Genomic DNA, 19,423 nt, shown 5'->3' with positions numbered 1-19,423 from the left:
TTAACGTTGCCACAAGCAATCCACAGAGATTTATCCATAACAGATTAAACAATCCAGGGGATATGACACATACATATCTTACTCCCTGCTCAGTGCTGAACTATTTGCTTAGTATTTTGTTCATTTTCATGCATGGTTTATTTCTACTACATATTGCTGTTTGCACATAGTCTTCAACTATTCACACAAAATGTTCCTTATAGAAAGCTTTATTAGCTTTATGACAACTTTTTTCTAATTTAATAAACATACAATAGAAATTATTTCTTCCATTCATACTCTACTCGGAGACTTGCTGTAGACCAAAATATTTATTCAGTGTGTTCTTTCATGCTCATTTAAACAAAATGCTGCCTGATAAGTTCCCATGCACACTTAATAGACTAACTACACTGCAGATGAAGGAGAAAAATTGTTGGTTAGGGCAAGTAAAGGAAAGCCAAACCATTCCTCTCCCAAATCATCTTCCCGGGGATTTAAGAAACAATAAAACCCTGCCAGCTTAGCTATAAAACAATTAGAAGACCAAGGAATACTGATAAAGCTGGAAGAAGAGACTAAGAAGAGATCACAGGCCCTGGAAACTAAGACCAGGAAAGATAAATCCTGTAATAGTAAAAATTTAGTAAGCAACTTTGTTCAGAAAATAAATGAATGAATATATACATATACATATATTTTGTGTGTATGTGTGTGTATATTCCATTGAATCATTTCTAATTCTTGAGGACTGCCTGGATAAGCCCCTGCAGTTTTCTTGGCAAGTATTTTTCCTCCCAGAAGTGGCCTGCAATTTTCTTCCTACGGCTGAAAAAAGTGCCTGGCCCAAAGTCACCCAATTGCTTTGTGCTAAGGCAGGACTAGAAGTTATGGTGCCTATTTAGAAACTAGATCCTCTCTCTCCCTCTAACTCTCATTGTGTTTTTCTGTGTTTGTATTTTCAAGTTAGACCAAATGGTGCATAAAATCTGGGATCCATTACAACTATGGAATTGAAATTTCCATGATGTTCAGACCAGCTTTATTTGCAAAGTTGTGGGTATTCACAAAGCTGTGGCCATTCTAAAATACTCCTCCTAACAGAGGTGAGAGAATCTGGGAAGAGCATTTTAGAGACACAAAATATAGATTATGACTTTTGGAGTTGTAAATTCCCTAAATATTCATGGACTTAATGGTTAAAATGTTGGACCTGGAATGGGGGAGACTCATGTTCTAGTCTACTCTTAGCCACAGAAATTTACTGGGTAACTTTTGGCCAAACATTCTCTCTCAGACAGTGGTGCGATTCAACCAGTGTAACGAAGGAAGGAAGGAAGGAAGGAAGGAAGGAAGGAAGGAAGGAAGGAAGGAAGGAAGGAAGGAAGGAAGGAAGGAAGGAAGGAAGGAAGGAAGGAAGGAAGGAATTTGACCCTGATATAAGTAGAGAAACATTGATTGTTGTTGACTTGATCATGTGTCAGTTCTTCAAGGTAGACCAGGTCAGGAAACAGATATTCAAAGGACTCCTGGAGCTCTATTGTTGTAGGGTATAATCCCAGAATCTTGAAAGTCTGCCAGAGTTTTCCTTTCCCTATTCTTTTACCATACCGAATCAAATTATTTTTACTCTGTTTCTCACACTCTCTCTTTCCCAGGTCTGGAATGTTGTTTATTGTCTCTTTGATCAACTATGTTTCTTGCTTACCTTTGTCAACTTTATCTCTGTTTTCTTCCATATCCTCTTTCAAAATGATCTATATTGAACAATTAGCTTGTAAAAGAAGCTTTTGAGAGATGGCTAAGTTTCACTTAAACAAGACCAATTCAGTCCTTCAGGTCCTCTTTAAAAAAAATCTCAAGTAAAAGCAGTGGAAAAGTTCTTTCTTGCAAAGCTAATAGCATGCTAAATATGGTGCTAGAACATGGTCTCTACATTATGCCTGTAAACTTTCATGTAAGAAGTTCATGAAAATTTTGCCTTCCCATCCTCATTAGTAACACAATTTTAAAACTTTTTAGATGCAAGTAACATGCCAAAGATACTCTCTTGAAGAAGAAAAACTGCTGTCTTTTTAGCTCCAATAGGATGCATTAAGCTAAGGTGGTAAGTGCTCTTTGTGAAATCTTTAGACTCATATATCACAGAAAGCCAGAGAGAAAGAATGAAACAAAGGCCATTCCTTTCAAGCCCTGTTTAGAAGCTTTAAATTGTCAACTGTGGTAATTAAGATACTCATCTAAATAGACTTTAGATATGATCCAGCAAGACTCTTCTTATGCTCTGATCCTCCATTAATTTCAGTAGAAATCCATTTTTGATAGCATGCACTGTTTTATTTTCCTCATACTTACAGGACTGCATAATGCTATCACAACAAGATTTTATCAATAGGCCATTTGGTTATTCTTTTCTTGTAAATGAATCTTTGTTGAGCTTTGCATTTTAAGAAGAAGTCACTAGTTCAGCTGTTGTTCACACTGCAAGATTGCTCAGGCCTGTTCATTTTAGAAACTGGCTGAATTATCAGTTCCACTCCAATGCATGTAAGTCGAATGCTTTAGATTCATTACATACTCAGTTGTGGTTTCTTTTCTGTTAATAAATATATCAGAAAGCATCTTGGAAACTTTCTGGTAATGGGTGCGGAAAAGCCGGGCAGTAAATTCTACTGACTTGGAACTGAAGCTTAAAAGACAGTCTTATAGCTTCGTTTATAGCTATATTTTATTTTTGTCAGAGGTCTGGCCAACACTGGGTAGCAGCACTTACAGAAATAGATTATTATTTTCTCTGGTTGAGCACCTAGGGCTACAGAAAAGGAGAGCCTCTTTTACAACTATTAACTGGACAATGAATGGTGGTGTAACTGTAAAGCCCCTTAAAAAGAATAATAGTATTGTATCTCTGGCTTGTTTCCCACATTTCAAAGGCTACTAAGCAGCAGCATCTTTGCCCTTAGGTTACTGAGAAGGCTGAGTCTTGTGCTTATTATGATGGCTTTCCCTAATGATCTGAAACAAAAAAATGCACACAGTGATGTGCGTGTTTAGAGCTTCTGCGGCCACAAGGTCAAACACATTAAAAAAAACAACTGAAAGTTTGGCTCTACAGTATTAAAAGAGAATCATTTGTCCAGCCCCCTACCCTGTTTTTTTTCTGCTGGCTGAGGCCCTGCTTTCCACTACAATTAACTGGAGGGCCAATAGGATTTGTGCCACCCCTTCTTCCACTTGGCTTCACTGCTGAGAAACAGCCTTGGTTGGCAGGGAGGTGGGAGAGAGCTTGACTGAATAGCCTTTAAGCATTCATTATCTGGCTCCTAATTATACGGCCGACATAGTGTTGTCTCTGCCTACGTGGGAACACTGCATCCCATTAATCAGCAGGGGGATATGCTAAGATGAAAGGACCTCCTTGTGTATGTCCTTTGCTGTGGAAGACAGGGATGAGGGTAAAAAGGAGATTTATCAAGTCCCAGAGAGGGGGTGGGGGGAAACCACACAGCAGGTGAACTGCAACTCCAACCCCGGACCAATTCAACACCTCAGCTTGACTTTACCTTGTTCCCATGCAGGCCTGCAAAAATAATTCACAAGCCTAGTGTTAGGGAATTTGTGCTGCTAAGGTTATGAGGCCAATGGCCACTTAGAGAGATGCAGAAGGGAAGGCAGATATAAACCAAACTCCAAACTTTATCCCTCCTGAGTCATCAGAAAAGGAAATCCTCATTCTTTATGCATAAATACTGAGAGAAGAGCCCAGTTGGTATTCTCTAGGAGTGCACCTGTACACCTCGTTCCTAAGTTTATATAAATTTGCAGTCTTGCACCTGAGAAATGTGATTATAAGATTTTGGTTTGGTCATACTATGTCCAACAGTTTGTTTTAAATCCTTAATCCTGCATATAAGGAAAGCAGTTTTAAGAGATAACGGAGAATGGAGATGCAAAAGCAATGGTGGAAATTAATTGTTACTCTTTTTCCTATCACCCAGATGATGCAGGGAAGTATGTTCAGAAATGAGGGAGTACAAGAACAACAGGGAAAAAAATCACATGCAGAAAGAGATTGAGTGCATTACTTCCACCGTCTCTTTTACTCTTGACAGCCACTTTCTTGAAGATGTTTTTCTGAAGGATGCATATATTGATTTTCTTGCTTGTTTGTTTTTCATATTTCTTAACTGCCTATCTCTCTTGGACAATACAATACATTTAATGAATGGGACCCTACTAATAAATTCACTTGGACACATGGATGACTTTTGTATCTATCATGTTTAGGTAAGCAAAACCTTGTTGGTGATATACAATTGCTCTAATACTAATCTGAAAAACTGAGTCTAAAGTTTTAGAAAGGAATACTATCAATATTATAATCTATGTACAGGTTGTCACTTGGCCATCTGTCAGTGGGGTGCACAAAGAATTTGATGGTGGTCTTGTGATTCGCTCAATTGCGAAGGCCCTTTTTTTCAAGATGCTCTACTCAATTTGTGACACTTGCTGCAATTTTGACAGTCCTTTGGCTCCGCGTTCACAAACTAACTGAATCTAGGATGCATCTGAACCAGGCCAAGCTAACTAGTTCACTTTCAATCAGGGGCCTTCATCTCTGCCAGTTTTATAAAGGTAGTTCTCAAATTACGAGCGCAATTGGGTCTAGAATTTATGTTGCTAAGCAAGGCAGTTGTTAAGTGAGTCATATCCAATTTTATGAACTATTTGCCCCCTGTTGTCAAATGAACCACTGCAGTTCTTATGTGACTCATGTGGTCATTAAAGTCTATGGAGTTTCTCAGTCATCCAGGTCATGGTTGTCCCAAAGGTGCTTTTTCTGGAGGCAACTGGACTTTCTTGTTTTTTCTTTTGAAGACATTTCGCTCCTCATCCAAAAAGCTTCTTCAGATCTGACAGGAGGAAAACCCAGAGGAAAAATTGCAGATTGACAGGAACCAGGAGCACTACTCAGATGACCCCGAGGACACAGATAAACCTCCAAGTGCTTCAACGACCCTCTAAAAGGATGCAAATGACCAGCTGTCTGCAAGGAATATAAATCCTTCCATTCCCCACTATCCTGTCAGAGTTGAAGAAGCTTTTTGGATGAGAAGCGAAACGTCTCCAAAAGAAAAAACAAGAAAGTGCAGTTGCCTCCCGAAAAAGCACTTTTGGGACATGTGGTCATTAAGTAAAACCATTAACTTTGCTTGTCAGAAACAAGTTGGGAAAGTCTCAAAAGGCAATCATATGACTCCAGGATGCTGAAACCACCGTAAGTACATGTCAGTTGCCAAGTGCCTGAATTCTGATCACATGATCATGGGGATGCAGTAGTGGTCCTTAAGTATGAGAATCAGTTATTGGTCACTCCTAACAGTGCTGTTATAACTTCAAATGGTTGTAAGTCCGAGGACTATCTGTATTCTGGTTAAAAACAAATTATAAATATAATTCTATAAGGTTGGCAAAACATTAACCATCACTAATATCGATAGGCAACAACACTGTGGCCTTTGTCTTTTGTAACAGCTAAAGGAGTAGAAGCATTACATCTGTAGGAATCCAATAGCTATACTAATGCTGGTCAGAAATAAGATTTTTCATGCTTGCTTTAAGAAAAAAATCAGATCAGCTTAAAGGTGGACTATCTGTGAGAAAATATTCTGAGTGTAATTTTATTAACATAAATGTGTTAAGGGGATATTTCTGATTTCTACTTATCCAAGAGAAGATATGGATACATTTCATAGTAATAGGTCTGCCAGAATATTAATAAGAAAAGGGCAGGAATGTAATCTTACATAATTCACTGCTGCTGAGAAAGGAGAGAGGTTGAATGGAAAAACAGTTCATAAAGATGCCAGAAGTCTCTAAGCAGAAACAGCTGTTGAAGTCATAAAAAAGAGGTCAAGTCTTCAACAAACCCAACAACAGGAAAGTCTGCAATAAATCATTTCTACCTTCATCTCTCCTCTGAGTTGTAATTCCCCTGGGATCGATATAGATGCTTATGCAATAATTTACAAGATGCCCTGAACTCTTTTTTTGGGGGGTGGGAGGGTTGAAGGAACAAAATCCAGGGCCTCCTAATTAGGAAAGAATACTGGTCTGCTCAAAGGGAGCTGAAAGCAAATCGGAAAGCAGAGAGAGCATACAGGAAAACAAAACAATAAATAAATCACACTACTCAGTCCACCCTAGAGATGTACTTTTAGATAAATGACAGGGCTTTCTCTACTTTCCCTTAAGATACTGCATTCTATCAGGGGTTTCTCTTTGCTCTTTCTATAATGGGTCCTTCTTTTATGTTTATTCACCCTACAAAACACTCATTGCTACCTCTCCAACAGCAGTTCAGTCCTAGGTTTTCTTCATGAATATCTTCCAGAAAGGAATTATACTTCAAGCACATGTCCCTTTTTCAAAAACTCTTTACTGAAACCATTTCATATCCTACCTTTTTCCATGCATTCTCAATTCCATGCATTATTTTAGCGTGACATTAATCACACACATTGGTTTGGTTTTTAAACATTTTCCATATTTTCTCTCTCTCTCTTAATGTCCAAAGTGATCATTGTCACATTCAAATTTAATAAATGTAATTGAGCTTTTTGTTCTACTATCATGTCCAATATCCCCATATATTATGCTGTTTGATTCAAACCTTAGATAAAAACAAGTTCTTCTTTCTCCAACTTGTTTCAAAAACAAACAAACAAACAAGAGGATCTGATTAAGATAACATAATCAAACCATGATCAGAACTGCCTTACGAGAGTAAATGGCAAGACCAGTTTTAGCAATATACCACTTCGTTGTTCTTAAACCAAATGATTAAAACACACGGCACAATTGAAAGTAGTTGGTAAACCTTGATTTAGACTAACCAATACTCTTGAAGTACATCTCCATTTAATCAATGTAGTTCCAGTGATCAAAATTTTTCACTGTATCAATTCCTTAAAGCAAATTTACATGATGAACATCTAAATTTGGTTCCAGGGCCACAACAGAAAGACTGAGTCCTTTCATAGAAGAAAGAGAGGAACATGCAATACTATCAATAGTTTACAGTTCCTTAATGACATTTCATTTCCTTCGTGGCCACAAAATTTGGCTTTTAAGTAATCATAACTTCAAAGCACAAGAAGAAACAAACCTACACGCATCATGTCATTCCCAGCAAATAGGCTATGAGTTTTAATCAAATTGGAATCATAAAATTTTGGTTTCTACCATTGGTCTTTTTTTGTTAACACAAGAACTCTCTGATATTAAGGTTTAAGAGATGTTTTAAACATTCAGTTAAGAGCGTCTGGAAAATAAATGGAGGCACACCTCTGACATTTTATCTCTCAGCTGACAGATTAAAAATAGTCCCTTTAGATCAAAGGCACAATACATTCTTTCTTTAATTCTTGTCAAACTTTGCATTTGGCCTAGTCTCCAAAGGAAGGAAAGTTGAAATGTCTTGTTAGGTCAGTCATTAAACGCAAGGAGCCCAGAAGTTACCAGAGACCATAAACCAGAAAAAGATTCTGCCATCCATCAGACAGCATGACCTCTGACCCCTTTAATTCCCTCTCCCGTCCCTCCTCCCTCCTATTACTATAAAAGGAGAGCCACTCTGGTTTATGTATAAGATCCTGCCATAACAAGTAGCAAAAAGGACAGCCTTGTGTTGGCGTTGATCCTGTCTTTGTCTCACTGCATTCATTGTCCGTGGGAAAATAAGGCAGATTAAAGGGTTTTATTATTATTTTTTTTGGGAGGGGGGAGTGCAGCAAAGTTGCAAGATTAATAACTGCTCTGATTCATGATCAACAGAATACACAAATGGGAGATGAATCTTTGTATATAATCTGAGGATGGTTACAAAATAGAAAAGAAAACAGATAAAAAATTAGTTGCTCTGATTTTCAATAATTTGTTTATCAATTGCTGTGTACAGAGTGCACCAATTTCTTCTGATCTCAGGATGAGATGTGTATATATTTAACTAAAGAGAAAAGCATAGAAAGGAACTTTTCCAGGACAAATGAAGATGGTAGGAGTTGTTTAAAATGATCTTACTTAGAACTATTCACGAAAATAGACAGCCCATATTCATAATATCAGTATGGTGTTAGAGCCGTGGTGGCAGTGATTAAAATGCAGTGTTGCAGGCTAATTCTGCCAACTGCAGCAGTTTGATTCTCACCGGCTCAAGGTTAACTCAGCCTTCCATCCTTCTGAGGTTGGTAATATGAGAATGCAGATTGTTGACTCTATAAACCGCTTAGAGAGGGCTGTAAAGCCCTGTAAAGCGGTATGTAAGTCTAAGTGCTATTGCTATGATTTCCTGTAAATTGCAACTGAGTGAGTTGCATTTTCTTTCTTCTAATCCTAGTACCTTCAAACTGAACTATTAAATAGGAATTCTATAAAAATTCAAATGCAATGTTGGAGTTGAGATGTTGCTTTCCAGTACTAGGACTGTATACACTATTGCATTTTCTTCCCCCCCAAAATGCAAACTGGTTCTCAAACTCTGATGGAGCTTTTGGGAAAAAAATATCAGTGAATTGTAGCAGATGTGCTAACTATTTAAGTTGGCCCAGCTCTGTGTGTGAGGTCCAACATCTTTGGAATTATATGTACCTTCTTTCTATTCTACTTCAAGCATTTTATTAACTTTATTATCTAGTTATTAAATTTTGAAGTGAGGGGTCCTTGATGCTCTCTGAGCTTGGTGGTTTTCTTTTAGACAATTCATTACCCAAAATAGGTAACATCATTAGTGTTGATTTTGATTTTGATTTTTAATAATTGATATGTTTCCAAAAAATCTATCTTTGAGGAGTGCAGCATGAAGTATTTATTTTTATTTATTTATTTATTTGATTTGTCAATTGTTTCCAAGATAATAAGTATAAGTGTATACATAGTTGTGAATACATGAAATGGGTACATATAAGAAAAATAAAAGAATAGAGAAACAATAGGACAGGGACGGTAGGCACGTTGGTGCGCTTATGCACGCCCCACAGACCTCTTAGGAAAGGGGTGAGGTCAATGGTAGACAGTCTAAGGTTAAAGTTTTTGGGGTTTGGGGAAGAAACTACAGAGTCGGGTAGAGTATTCCAGACATTGACCACTCTATTGCTGAAGTCGTATTTCCTGCAATCAAGTTTGGTGCGGTTTACTTTGAGTTTGTATCTATTGTGTGCTCTTGTGTTGTTATGGTTGAAGCTGAAGTATTCATTGACAGGTAGGACATTGCAATGTATGATTTTATATACCATGCTTAAGTCAGACCGAAGACGGCGTAATTCAAGGTTTTCTAGTTCTAGAATTTCAAGTCTGGTGGCATAAGTAGTACTGTTCATGTGTATACTCAGGTATTAGCAGAGCCTTTTGTAATATAGTGGCCTCCAAATATTTCAGGCCATAGTAATTATATTTTACAGTCATCACAGCGAACAGTAATGTGTGTGCAAATTATATAGTCCAATGCATTTAGAAAACATCAGACTGGTGAAATCAATGTTAATATAAAGAGACATAATTTTTTATGACATGATCTTCTATAGTTTTTTCCTCTCGGCACAGCTCCCTTCATTAAATAGTTGAAGCTAATTTGTAAAAAGCACTATAAGTAAATGTGCGTTATAAAGTGTTCTCCTTTGATAACTCAGATAAGAATCTGAACACATGCTCATGTAAATTGATGGCTTGCCAACCCTCCACTTCATTGTAGGGAGGACGTATTTGAATCAAACTTTAAGAAGGGCTAAAGATAACATATCCATTTTCCTGCTAACATTGGACTTGGGAATTCACCTGGTCAGAAGTCATAAATGATTCATGTTTTTTAAACTTTTCTTCTTTTAATTGCCAGTCTATACTCTAAATCTACAGATGGTTTATTTAATCATCTCCTCCTCCCCGACAGACTATATGATACGATTTAAATTTTTAACTACAGCAGATACTTTTATAAAAATGGGGAACAGCCTATATTTTGGGGGGAGGAATTTTAACAGAACAACAGAGATTGAGGTCTTCAAATCCAACTTCCTTGTTCAAGCAGGAGACCCTATACCATTTCTGAAAAATGGTTGTCCATCCAGTGGTGGAATTCAAATATTGTTGCCACTGGTTCGGTAGGCATGGCTTGGTGGGCACGCAGGGGTGGGATTAAAATTTTTTAACAACCGGTTCTGTGGGCGTGGCTTAGGTGGTGGGAGTGGCTTAGGTGGCCATGTGACTGGGTGGACATGGCTTGGTGGTCATGTTATTGGCTGGGTGTGGCCAACTCAATATCACTCACATCAAGGCATGCATCTCCTCTCCTGGCCTCTTGTGACTATGGGGATGCTGCAACAGTTGTAAGTGTGAAAAACGGTCATAAGTCACTTTTTTCAGTGCCATTGTAACTTTGAATGGTCACTCCACACAAGCAAAGTACCAACAAAGGAGGGGAAAAAAACTCCAGAGACGTTCCTGAGACAGGAAGTCTAGGCCTGCCAAGAATGTAATAAGGGTTAACGGAGAGGCAGTTTCTGTAAGCAACACCAGAATGTTTCCTTCCTGCCTTCCTTACAGGATTAGGCCAGTAATTTCTTCTAACAACCGGATCTCCGAACTGCTTAGAATGTTAACAACCGGTTCTAGCGAATAGGTGCAAACTGGTAGAATCCCACCCCTGTGGGCACACTTTGCACGCGTGCACACACTTTGTGTGCACGCATGCGTGAAACATGCACTTTGCTCAGGCGCAGAGGCGTTTGCACAGGTGCAGAGGAGACCTAACTCGCCTCCTGCAAGCCTGCACAATCCCGGTCGCTTCAGCAGCTACCGCATGGCACTCTTCTGTGCCGCGCAAAGCAGCTGCACTCCAAATTCAGCGGATAAAGGTGAGTATGGGAGCCTGGGCGGCTGGGTGGGTCCAACAGCAGAGCCAGCAGAGCAGTGGAGAGAACTGTTCGGTCTCCGCTGCACATCACTCCTACCGGCTCTCCAGAACCGGGCAGAACCGGTTGAATACCACCACTGGTCCAGTCTCTTCTTAAAAACCTCCAGTGTTGGAGCATTCACAACTTCTGGAGGCAAGTTGTTCCACTGATTAATTGTTCTAATTGTCAGGAAATTTTTCCTTAGTTCTAGGTTGGTTCTCTCCTTGTTTAGTTTCCATCCATTGCTTCTTGTCCTGCCCTCAGGTGCTTTGGAGAATAGCTTGACTCCCTCTTCTTTGGAGCAGCCCCTCAAATACTGAAACACTGCTATTGTATCATCCCTAATCCTTCTTTTCATTAAACCAGACATACCCAATCCCTGCAATCATTCTCCATATGTTTTAGCCCGCAGTCCCCTAGTCATCTTTTTTTGCTCTTCTCTGCACTCTTCCTAGAATCTCAACATCTTTTTTACATTATGGCAACCAAAACTGGATACAATATTCTAAGTGTGGTCTTATCAAGCCATTATAAAGTGGTAAGTAACACTTAATGTAACACTTGATGTGATCTTGATTCTATTAATGCAGCCTAGGACTGTGCTTGCTTTTTTGGCGGTTGCAGCACACTGCTGGCAACTGGCTCACATTCAAGTGATCATCACTAAGACTCCAAGATCCACCACAGCTTCTTTAGTATGTGAAGCACCATGGGGGAAGCAATACCCCCCAAAATAATTGCATCTTGGTAGTAATATACAATAAATACAATAGGGTATTTTATTTTAAAATGTAAACATACACACACTATTTTTCCCTACATGTAGGAAAAGTAGGAAATTTTTGAAAAACAATGCTTCTCCTATACTAGCCCTTTAAGCTCTAATTGCCATGAATCATGTGTCTCATAAGAAAATCAATTCTCATAGTAATGGAATAGAAAGCATGCATAGACCTGTAATTTTGCATATGGTGGCAGCTCTTTAAAAGTTTATAACATTATGAATTATATTCTATGAAATTTAAGAAAGGACTTACTAAATGGAAACATCTTGTTTAGAACTCAGATACTTTTAGTATGGTAACACCATGGTGACTGCTTAGCTTCCAAATTGTGTGCCAAAACAAAAATCCATCGTACTTTATGGCAATCAAAAATAATGGTGTAAGAATTCAAGGGAATTGTTCCAACTTTTAATAACTTATACAACAAATGTTCAGAGTTGGATTGAGACTGTGCAGTTAGTTGAGGAATTAGATATAGTACTACCAATGGCAAGCTCCCCAAACTTAAGGTTTCAGAAGTCTTATACTTCCCAAGAAGCTAGACTGGCCTGCTATATTTGACGTCTTATCCTCTTAGGATCTATTTATGATAGGTAAGACTCAGGACCCCAGTACCAATACCTCAATAGTGAAGTTTAACAAGTCAGAAAATGGAAATCATTCTCTCACTACAAAATTCCTAGTCCCATAATGCATCAAGCTAGAGGTATCATACCTAGATTTTCTAAAGTGAATCATTCTAGAGAAAGAGGTTGTTTCATCTAATGTAGCTGTTTATATAACAGGGTATTTACATAATACAGAATACCATAGTTGGAAGGGATCTTGGGGGTCTTCTAGCCTACCCCCTGCTCAGGCAGGAAACCCTATATGATAAATAGTTTTCCAATCTCTTCTTTAAAACTTCCAGTGTTGGAACATTTACAACTTCTACTGATTAATTATTCTAATAGTCAAGAAATGTCTCCTTAGTTCTAGGTTGCTTCTCTCCTTTTTTTCTTTTACAGCTCAAAACTGCTTTGGTGCATCTGATCCCCAGCACCACCTCCATGATCAAATGAAGTCTTAAATATGGATCTTCCCAACAACCTACATGTTTATTCACACACATACACGTATTCACACATTATATACAGGTTCAGATGCAGAAGCAAATTCATACTCCCCACTGTAATTTTCCAGAACTACATCTTATGTTGTAGTAATAGCAGCAGCAGCAGTAACAACAACAATGGAAACTGTAACAGGGTCTGGGGTCAGAAAATGAGGACTGGCTCTTATGTTGAGGTCAGAAAGAAAAGAAGAGAGCTTGATCCTGGAATGTGAAAGTCTAAATATAAAATTGGGAAAGCAGGAAAGAAAGAAAATTGAATTCTGGGCTAGGGAGCAGGAAGAGAGATGGATTCTTGAATGTGGAAGTCTGGATATTAAGCTGTGGGGGGCAGAAATGAAAGAAAAAGATTGAATCCTGACCTTAGAAGAATGATGTGAAAACAAACATGTGGGCAACAATATGGACATGGTTAGGGACCAATATGATGAGCAATCTGGGAAATTTTCACTTATTTTAGATTCCTGGTCAGGCAAGTCATTCATAATAGCAATAGCACTTAGACTTATATACGGTTTCACAGTGTTTTACGACTCTTTCTTACAGAGTCAGCATATTGCCCCTAACAATCTGGGTCTTCATTTTACCAACCTCAGAAGGATGGAAGGTTGAGTCAACCATTGAGAATCGAACTGCCAAACTGTTGTAAACTGCTCAAAGTTGCCCTGTGGTGAGATGGGTGGTAAATAAATATAATATAAATATAAAAACTATTATGGAAATGTCAGACCAAACAATGTCTATACAGTGTATCAAATTTCCACCAAACCAGTCAACAAATAAATGCACCAAGGCATGCAGGGGCAAATTTTCAGGAATGTTCAGGAATAAGTACTGTAGGTAGCTGTTTTAGTTTGGGAACTAAAATCTAAGTGGTTGCCACACACAGCTCTTATTATCTGTGATTCTATTGTCTAAATTTTGGCTCTTTGTGCTTGCCATGCACCTGTGTTTTTTGGCTTTTTGTTCCTTTACAGATGTGCAAAATGGTAGATGGACTTTTGCCCATGTGTACATTTAGTACATTTTTGAAGATCTTGTCATTTATGGTTTTATTTTTCCATAGTTGCCCGGCTGGTATGGAATCCCTGAAACTATTAAGGCTTCCTGTGCCACATCTACCCAAGCGCAAGCATGCACACTCACTCACACACACAATTCCCTTATCTGTGACTCGTGGGAGTCCTTGGAACTGTTGGAAACAAAGGGGTGGTTGTTGGGTTATAAATGCAGAGGACTATATACCTGCTGCTGAAAACTGCAGATACCTTTGAAAGATTAGCTGTTGCTTGGAAGAAGCTACTTGGCTGCTGAATTTAACTTTTTTTATTAAGCCTGATGCGAGCCTTCTTTTTCTTTCTTTATCCAGCGGCCTTATGCGTTGCCTCATCTTCATCCTCTTGTTCTTCTCTGCTGAACAAGTTTGGAAGGTAAAGTGAGGGCACATTTGAATATAACTGTATGAAAAAGTTGTTTGTGTAATGGAAAATACTTGGCATAAGCAAATGAGGGATTAATTTCTGAAAGTTTCTTTCTCAGGCAATTACATTAGTAGTTATTAATTTAATTATCATTTTTGTCCAGGGGGTGCCCCTTTACAGATGTGTCTTCAATGCTCAAACATGTGACACATACACACATCTATTGTGAATGGAGACATCTTCAAAACAAGTTTTAAACGAGCGAGAAGATAGAAAAGCTGCACAGTCTAACTAATTATTTGTTTGCTTGAATGAATGGTCGATTTGCGACCTCCTTTCTTAAATTCTGGATCATCTTCCTTTTGGATAGATAGCATCTTCCCTCACCACATGTGTTTTTTAATATGTGCACAACTATATCTTACAAATCCAAATACAAGAGCCACTTTTACTGGCATAATAGAAGTAGGGACAACAACAACAACAACAACAAAAAGACTATTTCTGCCCTTATAAACTACTGGAGAACTTTTCTTTTTCCTCAAAAGTGAATGGAAAGCAGAGATCAGATGATGAGTTCCATAAAGCCAAAATGTTTTTCTATCTTGATTTCTTAAAGTGCAGTAAGTGAGGCAGAACGACAAGTAACCTATCCAAAAAATTATCTGTAAAAATGTATACTCTAATTCATTACCCATCCTTACAATTCCCCAATCAATTTCTCTTCAAAACTACATTCCAAAATATTGTTCTTTTCTTCCACTTGTTTCCTTTTCTATTTTACTTTGTTTCCCTGCTACGTAGTTCAAATCTTTTCTCTCATTTTCAAAGGAAGCATGAGCACCTGCAGAGGGATTGGGGAAGCAGTGTCACAATCAGTGGTGGGATTCAACCGGTGTAACAACCGGTTAGGTGAGTGTGCGCGCAAAGCGCTTGAAAACCATCCATTTTCAGCTACTGCAGCCCTGGTGAGTGAAACAGCTGAGGCGTGGCAATCCGCTGTGCCGCGCAAATCAGTTGAGCTGCAAAACACATAAAGGACAGACTAGGGCAGGGCCAGGTGGGTAAGGTCAAATGATCGCTGGAACTACTGGTTTGCCGGAACCAGCCAGAACCAGTAGAATCCCACCCGATTACAACTGTCATTTTCCAAATGGTATAAATTACATAACTCAAGAGTCATATGGTAGAAGTCACCTACTATTAAACCAGGGCCTAGATTAATCTTGCTTGCACATTGTACTAAGTCACAATTTATGACTTGTTTGATTTGGGCTCAGCACATTATTTGAAACCAACCATTCTAGTTTTTTAAACTATGCTGTGGAGTATAATTGCTTGTAAATGTAGATTCCTTGAATATGCCCTGACTATTGATGATTATATGGGCTGACATGATTTTTTTTTTAGCAATAATATGAAAATGGGTTGCTACTGGTTTCTTCCAGAATGTTTCCCTGTTTTTCTTTCTAATCTAAATCCCTGGGTTTCCTGGTAATTTCCCATCAGTGCTAAACTAAGTTGTTGGGATGTTTTTGTTTTTTGTTTTTGTTTCTATAAGAAGAGTATATTAATACTGAAATGGGCCAAAAAAAAAAGAGGAAGGGGGGGGGGGGGGGGGGGGGGGGGGGGGGGGGTTTTTATTTTTTTTCTACACCCATTTATGAGGGGGGGGGGGGGGTTATTAGTAGGAGGTTTTTGTTTTTTTTTTTGTTTTTTGTTTTGTTTTAATCGGCCAAGATCAACTAGGTGTTGTTACCTGAACTGGGCAGATAACCTAAGCTGTTCCAAATGGCCTTCATACATATACAACTCCATCTTCTTATGGCCTGTTACACATCTTAAACTCCTTAGTAATGCTAAGAAGAGAAATAAATATTGTGTATTTTGTTTTTAGTATTGTCCTCTGAGAATATAATTTTCACTCTGAGGGGGAAACAATTTGAGTCCCAGAGTTTGAAACAAAATGAATATTTATTGTGGGAGAAGAACATCACAAAGTTGGAATCAAATTCAAAACACACATTCCCAATCTAGTTAATATATGTATAATATTCTTCCCAGCTCCCAGGGTGAATGCTCAGAACTAATTTAGAGCTACTGGCACCAAATAAGATACCATGAAATTTAAAACCAGACTGCACTGGTACTTCTCTTTCACATAAGGAGGAAACAAAAGCTGCAAAGTCAAAGAATGGATCACTTCCAAGCACTTCAGGAAGGCAGATTTGTCAAAAGATCTCATCCCAGCCCTGTTTTGTTTCTGGTGGGATCACAGTAAATACAGATGGTAGGCTGCATAGGGGAGAGAAGAGAGATAATTTGGGGGCTCTCAGAGCACATGGTTTCAGGCCTGCTTTTCATTAGTCCTACTTCATAGCCACCCATCTCCTGCAAATGTCATCACACCCTGGCAAAGCATCTGTGGCATGTTAATCTTTTCATTTAATAGAAAAGCCGTTGTGATCTTTCTTCCATTTTTCCTCTTAAAGGGCAGGCAGCAATAATAGTAACTGCAGCTCCATTCCACTTAACTGCTCTCTCCTCCCTAGATTTTTTTTTCAAATCTAATTCCAGAGACATTCCCATGGATGGTGTGTGTGTGTGTGTGTGTGTGTGTGTGTGTGTGTGTGTGTTCATGCACACACAATCTGGTTAATAAATACCAACTGCAGAAGGAAAATCTGTTAAATTTACTACATAAAATGAAAGTGACTGGTTACTGGAGTGGGAGATGAGGCAATCTGGAGTCAGTTTTCCAGCTAAATTTCTCACAAAGGCTAACAAACAATCAAGAAGCTTTATTCAGGGTACTTTATGGACAAATACTGAATTCTTTCTGAAAATTGTGGTAGTTCATGCTAATCAGGAGAGCTCGTCCCTTTTCCCACTATTACGTATGATAGCATAACACATACAAGATGCAAAAGATGGCTCACTTGTGCGCTGGGAGGTCTGTCAAGTGGGAATGCATGTCTGTCTGATGTGTACAGGGGCAAAACCAATTCACTCCCTTCCTCAATACTTACTGAAAGTGACTTCACTGCAGTGATTCATAACTCTTTTATTATGAATGGATATTTGTTGTTTTCCATTACTGACTCAGATTCAACATTCTGCAAAACAGTAATCTGAACTCTGGAGAACTTATTTCCCAGCTGTGGCTCACACACACAGATCATTATGTTCCTTTTAAAGAGATCCCATCTACCACAACATGGTTGCTTTGACCTCAGAGTTGCAATTATAGCAGGGTAGGAGCCTCTGTCCTGTGTGTGTACAGGCTACAGAACCAGTTAGTTTTCACAGACACACAGAAACATCTATCCATCCATCCCAGAACTCCTGATCAAGAGGTAAAACTCTAAGTGATACAATGAATTTTTTTTTCTTCCTCTTAGCCTTTCACGGAACTCCATCTACTTGAAAAATCCTGTTCTAACCCATTGCATGGGATGAAAGGCTCCCCTCCTCTCATAGTAGTCCTGTTCTTTTGTTAACTGCAAAAATAATTTAAAGGAAGAGAAAAATGCACCTTGTGGCTTTGAGGCAAGGCTGATGGAGACCAATGAAGTTATTTCCTTGGATTTTTCTGGCTCTATCACTGCAAGAATGGTTGTGTTAATTCAAGGAGTGTCCCAGGCAAGCGTTCTGAACTCTATGTGCAAATTGAGGCCAACAAAACAAGAGGGGCTATTTGGAACTCTTTTCTTTATTCTCAATACAAATATAAAATTAAATTACTGCAAATTTACACAAAAGCCTGTTGTGTATGGGGTTTTTTTGGGTTGGCATCCATCTCACATTGGTTTAATATTTTTTAAAACAAACAAAGCCATACATGTTATCATTTGAAAACTAAAAAAAAAAAAAAAAAAAAGATTGGTATAAGGAAACAGGAAGCAATAGTTCTAAAAACAAAGGACAAAGAAATGTGAAGGACACCTCCCAGGACAGCTTTACACAAGTTCAAGACAAACTCTGGGCTATGTAACTGTACATCAGGGTTTTCCCCCACCTTCGATTTATTTGAGATTGGAACAAAGCTTCAGTCTTCTTTGCAGTGCTTTAACTCTGTAGTCCTTGTGAGTTTTCTGGCCAGAATTTTTATTTTCTCCATCCTGCCACCTCCTGGCTTTTAGAGTCAAAGCAACTTCAGAGTTACCTTCAATACCCTGTTTGCTTAGAATGCTATCTCCCCCAGTCCAGCTGCCAGAGGAACATTGAACCATAGTTAGGTTGAATGATACCATCAAAGTATATCTCACCCTGTATTGTCTTCCAGATCTCTAATTAGCAAGCAAGACCTCCAGGTTAGGGGAATATGGCTGCAGGGGTGGGCATTAATTTCTAGTCACTTGCCAGTTTCCCTATCACACAACCTTCCAGTGTTGAACATATTCCTCATAGCCACATTAATATATTTTCACTCATCCTTTAATTGGGCAGAAAGTACTAGTAGTAGTGAACTTATAAATGTTGCTTAGTCATTTATAGCCATTTGCAGAAATGCGGAGTCACATGACCATGATTTATGACATTTTTGCTGAAACCAGTGTTTAGTTTGGAAATAATGGGTTCACTTAACAACTGCCGCAAAAAGAGCGTAACATTGAGGAGATCACAGTTACATGATCATCTACTTAATGTCACAACTTATGATCGTAATTGCAGTTCATAAATTGTACTGCCCTTCCCATGACCTAATCATACCATGTCTAAGCAACCAGGTTGGGCATTATTGTTCCTGTGATGACCCAGAGTGTAACACAAACGTAACAAAATCCAAAATATAAATAAATGTCCTTTAATGCCTCCAACTTGGCCCCACTGTTCAATAATTCTCAGTTGGAGATAAAACTTATTCAAAAATAGTCTTCAAAAGAAAGCAATACAGTCCGAACTTAATGAGCAGATGGAGGTGAAATAAAAAACCAAAACAAACTACAATGAAGGAATTTCCACAATGAACCAAGATAAGTAATTATCAACTTCAAGGAGATAATAAGGCACAGTCTGTTGAAAGGATGCCAATCAAGATAACTTCAGGCCAAAATAAAACATGCTTTTCTTCTGGTAATGCTGTGTTTTAACTGTCTCTCTTATATACACTTCTCCCCAGCTGCAACCAATGAGAGGGATCATGGCCGCTTCCTCTCTCATAAGCCAAGTTGCTCCCCT

The 19,423-nt window shown here is 38.6% G+C and overlaps 1 protein-coding gene and 1 long non-coding RNA gene across 20 annotated transcripts in view; one reads left to right on the top strand and one right to left on the bottom strand.

Moving 5' to 3' along the window:
- RAD51B (RAD51 paralog B) overlaps positions 1-19,423 on the bottom strand; it is a 348,291-nt gene that overhangs the window by 97,909 nt on the left and 230,959 nt on the right. For 6 of the 19 annotated variants that reach the window (XM_087951597.1, XM_087951599.1, XM_087951595.1 and 3 more), the window contains one exon: positions 14,044-14,231. The exons of the other annotated variants lie outside the window; for them this stretch is intronic. In XM_087951597.1, coding sequence (XP_087807723.1) covers positions 14,059-14,231 — 173 coding nt within the window. In that variant the 3' untranslated portion in view covers positions 14,044-14,058. Of the gene's footprint in view, positions 1-14,043; positions 14,232-19,423 lie in introns of those variants that run through there. 19 annotated transcript variants of the gene reach the window in all.
- LOC148133374 (uncharacterized) lies at positions 2,450-17,899 on the top strand. The gene is made up of 3 exons (XR_015746721.1): positions 2,450-2,526; positions 14,191-14,251; positions 17,644-17,899. It is a non-coding gene; the product is annotated as an uncharacterized LOC148133374 (long non-coding RNA).

Source organism: Notechis scutatus, chromosome 1, assembly GCF_049901735.1.
Source record: "Notechis scutatus isolate UNSWTSFEM ecotype Mainland chromosome 1, rNotScu1.2, whole genome shotgun sequence".
NCBI lineage: Eukaryota > Metazoa > Chordata > Lepidosauria > Squamata > Elapidae > Notechis > Notechis scutatus.
This window is presented reverse-complemented; position numbering and strand designations above follow the sequence as displayed.